Source organism: Atta cephalotes (assembly GCF_000143395.1).
Source record: "Atta cephalotes unplaced genomic scaffold scaffold00038, whole genome shotgun sequence".
Taxonomy (NCBI): Eukaryota; Metazoa; Arthropoda; class Insecta; order Hymenoptera; family Formicidae; genus Atta; species Atta cephalotes.
The window spans coordinates 1,395,733-1,403,784 of record NW_012130102.1 but is presented as its reverse complement, the minus strand read 5'-3'; the positions used below and the strand labels follow the sequence as shown (position 1 = coordinate 1,403,784).

Here is an 8,052-nt window from a genome sequence, read left to right as displayed (position 1 = left end):
TCTACCCTTCCTCTCCTCCTCCCTCCTCTCTCTCTCTCTCTCTCTCTCTCTCTCTCTCTCTCTCACTCACTCACTCACTCTTTCTCTCTCTCTTACTCATCCTGTTCGTCGACGCGACAGCAAACTCCGCCGTTCTCGTCCATCACCTTCGTTGCATACAGGGTGTCTTAAAATTCTCTCGCTTTAAGATTTCAACGAAGGAGAAATAGAAATCACTAAAAATTCTAGCAGAGTGAAGAATTTAAAGAAAACTTGAAAACCGATGCTTTAGATTTGGACTTGTTATTAAATTATTTTAATTGATTATTTCTGTTCACTCACCATTATTATCTCAGATTGTGTCATTAGAAGTGAGAAAACACACAATAGAAATTCTTACAATATATATTCGAAGAATAAAAGTATTTTCAATAAAACAACATGGAATCGATAGAACAGATTACAAAACTGAAAACTAGCTTTTCATTTCTGTATATATTATTAATCGCAATTATAGGTGTGAACATGCCATCCCATTTCATTTTTAATTGTACACAATTCATTTCCTTCAGATTTACTTATTAATTAACGAAACAAGAAGTTTGCAAATTATTTTACAAGTCGATTCTACCAATTATAAATAATAAATATTGTTTTATTGGAGCATATTTTTATATTAACATATTTTACAAGAATTTTTATCTTATATTTTTTTCTCGTTTTTGACATTGTAATTTATATGACGAGATAGTAGTGGTGAACAGGAATCTTAAGAGATTCAATTATTAGTTAATCTTACAGTTCTTGTAAGATACTATCAGACGCTAAAAAGCTAATTTACGTACTTATTAAGGAAAGCGCGCAAAAAAATAATGAGAAGAGTAGCATTAAAAGGGTATATTTTTCATGAAAATGAATTCGAAAAATGGTACACGATGACAGCAAATAGTAAATCCAAATTCTGGAATTCGTTTCTGTCGATAGTGAAATGAAAAACAAAAAGAGCCGCGAGAAAACAACCGCAGAGGGGATCGGAATAAAATGGCAACGCCTAGGAAATTTCAACTCCGCAACAGCCCTAGTTTTTTTTTCTCGCGCACCTCCGTTTTTTTTTCCCATTTTTCTTCGTTTCGAAAAATGATGCGACGCTTTGTGAGCGCCGCGCCGACCGGCGATATCCACCGAGCCCTATTCCCTTCCACCCACGCGCGTGTATACCAGCGTGTACCGGAAAATTTAAATCAACGAATAGCGTTCAGCAGTTCCATTGTAACGAGAAGAATAGGAGACGCGGAAGCGCAGCGCGACAGATACGCCGGAGGTTGAATATCAAATGGGACATGACCGGTGCTTTATTTCTATTCCGCTTTCATGTTCTCGCACCTCTCTGGTGCGTGTGAACGCATGCGAAAGAGCTTTGTACGTTTTTTCCTCTTTTCGACGTAAAGCGAAGAATCGTTATTGGATCGGACCAGACATGGCCCGAGGGTTGGAAGCGTAGATGAGGAGACGCCACCCGCCATAAGATGGAAAAGATTGTACGAGACGATGCAAACGTCCCATTACACAAAAGTCTCGGAAGATTCTAATCCTACAGGAATTCAACGTCACAAAAATTCAAAGAGAGACCTGAAGGAGGTACGAAAATCACAATCCCAGCAATCCGATCGATATCAGATTGCGTCACTAACGTCCTATTGAATAAAAGTCTTAGGAAGTGGATACAACAAGCGGTGAAAACTCAATCTCCTATAAAACTTTAAGAGATAAAAAGCCCAAAGGAAGATAAGGAAAAGTAAAAGATACGAATATTCTCTGCAAAATTTTTAGACAATAATCGTATCATAAACAATTTAACTCTAGAATTTAGCTTCTTCAAATATTTTTAAACCTCCTCTTACGACGAAAAAATGTGAAATATTATTTTGTAAAATATTATTTTGTATAGATATTTTGTTTGTTGTAACAGATTTTCCTTCTTTTTTAATAATTATTCTTTACATCTTTAAATGTGCAATTCCATCAAAAATTCGCAACAAAAAGCATTATATTTAATAAAATCTTAACTTATTTTTATAAATACTTTCATAATGTAAACTACTCAATATCCTTATTCCGTTTAATTTTTGTTTAATCTCTAGTTGCAGAAAATTATATTGTTATGAATTCATATCCATAATATCTTCAAATACTAATAAATGGGAAAGCAAACAATAACATACAATATGTTGTTAACAATCGTGATTTTAATTGGGATGTAAAAATATTCCAGATGATCGTTAACATGGAAAAAATCAGGTAACTATTTCAAAGTAAAAATAGAAAGATATTCCATTATATTTAACAATACAATTTCAAATTAATATTATTTAGAATTAATTGGATTAGATTGGTTATGGATGGCGAAAATCAATACTATGAAATGTAGTTTCGAAGAATAAAATTGAACTGAATTAAAGATTAAAATTATATAATAGTATAATGGCTCAATAATTTAAAAAACAAGTTAAAAGAAAAAAGAAAAAGGGCTACGGGCTAATCAGAAATTTTACGTATAATATTGGTAGATAAGTAAAAAAAAATTGTCTTAATAAATTAATTATGAAATTTAATAACATGTCGGCTAACAACAAATGATGAGATTAAATATTAAAAGTTTATTTAGCATGTCTGTCTCTAAATCGATTCCCAAAATAGCGATCCCAACATGATTTTATAGAGTTTATAGATTTTATAGATTTTTATTCTATTTTATTTTTTAATTTGGAAATCCTTAAAATTAATTGACACAATTTGTGAAAGGTCTATGGACAAAGTTACCGGAAAAACTATTTCTTTCTTATTTTGAAAAGATTGTTTTAATAAACCAGTATTGCAATTCTGTTTGTAAAAATATAAAAGTTCTTGAAAATAACACAGCAATATTCTATATATTAGCAGTCGTACAGAAAATTTTAAGAAACTGCTTTGCAATTCAAAAGAATTCAAAATAAAAAGAATTCAAAATAGAAAGAAGGAACAAATATTTCCCATTTCCCTATGCGATGATTCAATTAGATGGATATTTACGAAACAATCTGCAAGAAATCCTTAAATCCTATTTAATCTTATAAAATTCTACGTAGTCCTACACAATCCTGTAAAGAAATTTAGAAAGGGGAAAGGTTGGGCGTTTTTCCACTCAGCATAGCTTTCCAAATTATCGATTTGGCAAAACCGGTGGGAAACAGTCGGCGCAATCGTTGACCTAGATCCTGACGACAGTAACGCCTCCCTTGTTAAGGCACCGAGTGCCCTAAAGTTAATGAGCACTGGCAAGTATATATACACGCAGCTCATAATGGGAATAATCCTCTTAGCTCCGCGAAGAACAATCTCCAGCAGTGTCGGCGGGTAAATATGATGGATAATTTAATGGCGCGGCGTTTCATTTCATACGACGACTGCGAAGGAAACATACCGACCAGGTATGATCTTATTGCAGTGGTGAATTATCACGTCCGAACTTGCCAGCAACAACAATCGTCGCTCGCGATTTAATTCGGTCGAATGAAAGGAAGGAAAAGGTGGAAAGCCCCTGAAGGGTCGGGCTTGATTCGATTAGCGCTAATCTAATTTCTTCTTCTATCTGTATTAAAAGAGATTGGAACTAATCGACTACACGGCTAACTGACACTGTTGGTAATTCCTAGTTTCGTCTAAATTATTAATTCAATAATTAAGGAAAAATTATCGCCAAAAGAGAGAGATACTTATTTTTTATTAAATAGCAATATCATTGTATGGGGATATTAAAATCTATGATTCCATCTACATTCTTGTGATCTATAATTGGATCTGGAAGAAGAAAATAGCCCACAATTACCATATACACATAATTACAATACAACGAAAAGTACTCAACCGTAATCATCTCGTTATTATTCAGAGCGCGTAGTGTCGAAATTTCTTCGCGAAATTGGTTTCAACCATAAGGTAGAACTACGAAACCCCGATGGAACAAATACGAGAATAAATATGCACAAGCCTGGACACGGCTGGCAGATTTACGAATCCAGATTTATTTGACGGAAACGGAAGGGAAAGAGTAAAGTCGGTCTATTGACGAATGTATTTCGACGAGGACGAAGTCGAAACAGTTTGCGTATCATGACAATGCTGAACCCGACAAATCGGGTAAGACTGTCGCCAATGGCGCCATCCGGCCGTCATAAATATCACCTCGACTCCCCCAATTGATAGCGATATCTCGCTCAGCAAACGATACACAAAGTAGGACGTGATATGCGTCTGAACACTAAATCATACCCGCTGCTCGCCAGAGCCAATCTCTACATCCCGTAGCCATTTAGTTCTTTCACGCGAGAGGGTTGCGCTCGTCGCGCGATTCCTAGTAGTCTAAATAATTCACGTACAGATGCAAAAATCAATTAATATTTCAAGCAGAATGTGCGTGAATTAAGTTTATCATAATAACCTAAATTGTGTATTGGAATTTCTAAAATATATTGTAATTTCAAACACAAAAATTGGAAAAATTCCTACAAGAAAAACACCCATTATATATTGAGGAATAAAAACTGGTCAAAATTTATCCCTTAATTAATATAAATAAAATTTTTATTAATCAATATAAATAAAAATAATTTGCTAATAATTTTCTTTAAGATTCGAAAAGATTTGTTTCACATAACCACAATCGTTTATAAAACTATCGACTATTTATTATAATTAATAACGATACATGTACCTAAATTTGTTAAACGATTAAACACAATTGTGTCTCTAAATATATAGGAATCATTAATGAGTGACATTACACCTCTATATTTCCCTTTTCCTCTCACTTTTCCCACTCGGACATGACTAATCCCAATTTCGTTCCCATGTTTATCTCATCTGTCATTTGATGGTCCACGACATGCGACGATTGAAGTTAAGCCCACCGACGGTAATTCCGGTGTGATCACGGCGATGTTATACTAGCCGTAACCGTCGATAATGGACACCAGGAGCATTGCACTGGCTATAAGCGATGCTTGTTTTGATTGCAGGCTTTCTAAACGCCAACACAGACTCGCACTTACGCTCGCCAGCGAATTACGGTCTGATGGACCAGATCGCAGCGTTACATTGGGTACAGGAGAACATCGCTTATTTTGGGGGCGATCCCAAAAACGTCACGCTGGTAGGACACGGTACTGGCGCCGCTTGCGTGAACTTCCTGATGACCAGTCACGCGGTTCCTGATGGTGAGTTACGCTTTCAGCTCACATTTGTAGCAAAGTTACCATCTCTCTGGTTTTCGGTCGAAAACACTGATTTTTTAAAACGAATCTCTGACTCTCTGATAGAAAAATCTTCGACTAACCGTTTTAAATTTTGATAAATCAATTTTTCTCAGATTTCAAAAAGGAATCTCCCACAAAAGAGAGCCAGATCTAATGATTTTTTTTAGAGAGAATACTATTTTTTCGGCTGTAATAATCGATCGCCAGGAAAGAGGGCCATAGATTTCCAATGCAATACTCGTTGAAAGGTGACAATTATAGCTTCACAGTGTTTTTCAATTTGTAGATATTAATGCAGAAACGCTTCTTCCCACGATACAAAAATAATTATCAAAATATGTGTGTAAAACGATTTACGTGAACGAACTTTGTAATAAAAAGCTTAAAGTAATACGTATAAAATAAATAGTAAAAATTTTTGACGAACAAAAATTGACTGAAAATTGACCGAGATTACATTTAGAAAATCAATCTACATACGTATAAAATACATTTTATATGCATTTCGCAAAAAACAAATTACTAGTAACATTACCAATATATATATAATTTCCTACTTAAATTTATATTGAGTGAAAAATTAAAGTATTGGCTTATTACTGGTTTGTATTCTGCGGGATATCATGTAACAGAATATCGTATAACTTTATTTGGAAAGAGTAAAATGTATTTTCGAAAGTTCGTTAACTCTTAGATACTTGTATTGAAATGTTCTTGTAACAGTTTATTGTCTTGGACCAACCCATAGAAAGCTGTTTCTCTTGTCGCGTTGCAAGGAAACAGCAGATAATGTCACGTAGAAACAGTAGAGCGCAAGAGAGGCAACAGAAGGGTAGAGGTCGAAGAGCGAGAAGCCGCACGAGACAATGATACGGAGAAGCTAGGAATAATGGGGTGGTTTACCAGACGCCATAAATTATAGAGGAATCAGCTGGCCCCACCACCATTGACAACTCACAGCTGTAGTGAATTATTATCCAGAAGGTTCTCCGACGATAAGCTTTGCGGTTCCGAAACAGACATAGCAATACTCTGTTTTTTGTCTCCTCTGATAAACTGATAAACTTGAGCCAGTATTACATGACTCGTCGAAGAATACGACGAAGAATAATAGCGATATCCAGCTAAAAAATTATATCGTATCTCTCTTCCTTACGAACTGCTATTTTCCCACAAAAACTGACCGCGATTCGATGATAAATAATAAAGAATATTGTAATAAAGTTTAAATTCTCTCTCACACTGTGTCAGACACATATATCTTTAAATCTTTCTGAAAATTCTTTTAATTTCTGGTTTTAGTTGTTTAAAACTATCTGTGGTATTTTAGTATTTTGAAAATAATAAATTTGAAATAATTAAATTCTTCGATTTTTTTCTAATTCAAATTACCGTAATTCATCTAGATTTTTATCCATTTTATCCATTTGTCTGTTAGCTTTCATTAAATATGTGCATTTCATTTCTTCATATCTTGTGTCCCTCCTTTAACAAATCCCAAAATTTTCTATTTCTTATATAGTTTCCCGTCTTCTTTGATTCTGTCTTGAATAATTTATATGCTCGAATCTTCGGACCTTAACTTCTTCAAATCCTGAGAGCTCACGATTTTTCAATTTCTCGATTTCTTACATCTTAACTTTCTTGATTTTTCGATTCTTATGAATCTCAATTTCTCCCTTTTTTTTCTTTAAATCGTGATATTCGGATTTTAGTTCCTCTTTTCCTTTGATCCTACAGCTTTAATTTGTCGAACGCTTGGGATCTTGTTCCCTCGAAGGAATTAATTAATCCTTGGGTATTATAGAGACCTGCCATTAAATCCAAGTAACGCAACGGAATTTGAGTCAGCGATAATCCTTTAATAGTCCTTTAATGTCGCGAGCTTCGACACCATCTTATCGTTCGGTGTCGTCCTCTTGACGACGACGAATATCGGAAGAACGAGGCCATCTTGATTCTGTAATGTCGGAAATACGTCGAGGATGTCACCAGGATATTCAGAGTTTACCCTAGTATCTCCTTCGTTAAATGAATGAGAGCGAATCAAACGTCGACGTGTATCGGGATAACATCACTCTCGAAGACATATTTTGTCGAATATCAAGATGGATTGACCGATCAAGTTACATATTTGTGTGTTGGAAAAACGTCACTTGTTATTTTATTTTCGCTCATTTGAAATTTTATGCAAATACTACGAGGATATACTGTGATACGAGGAAACTTATTAAATATTAAACAAATCTTTCTTATACAATACAAAGTGTCTTATAAAACCGTAATATGACTACACACAACAAATTGGAAATAAAGCACTAAACCTTTCTCTGTTGCGTGCAAATTAATAATATATATAATTATATTTAATTAAGAATAAGTAAATTAAAAATTTAGTAATGATAATAATTGGGAATGATAAGCACAATGGGAATATAACGTAATAAATGATTAATAAAATAATAATATAAAAAGTAATTAAAACAAAAGCTGTCTGTTATAAATTAATTAATTACAAATAATAAATAAAGAAGTGTTTTTGTATATCTTGATTAATACTGAGTATGTTGAGATCTGGTACGTGTATATAGTATATCTATATGGAATCTCTCGTCTCCTCGAGATATCAAGATTAACGACTCACAAAATTGGGATTAAGCGACTTATCCGGGTCTTCTGTATTAAATAATAGACAAACTAACACGACGAAGCTATGTAACATCATGTTCGCCCTGCCGCCTTAATTTTCTTCACGCTACAAACCATGCTCTCTCTCTCTCTC

General features: G+C 34.2%; 1 protein-coding gene across 1 annotated transcript in view; it reads left to right on the top strand.

Moving 5' to 3' along the window:
* LOC105621952 (neuroligin-4, X-linked) overlaps window positions 1-8,052 on the top strand; it is a 36,617-nt gene that overhangs the window by 11,890 nt on the left and 16,675 nt on the right. Inside the window, exon 2 of the mRNA XM_012203387.1 lies at window positions 5,034-5,231. Coding sequence (XP_012058777.1) covers window positions 5,034-5,231 — 198 coding nt within the window. The remainder of the gene's footprint in view (window positions 1-5,033; window positions 5,232-8,052) is intronic.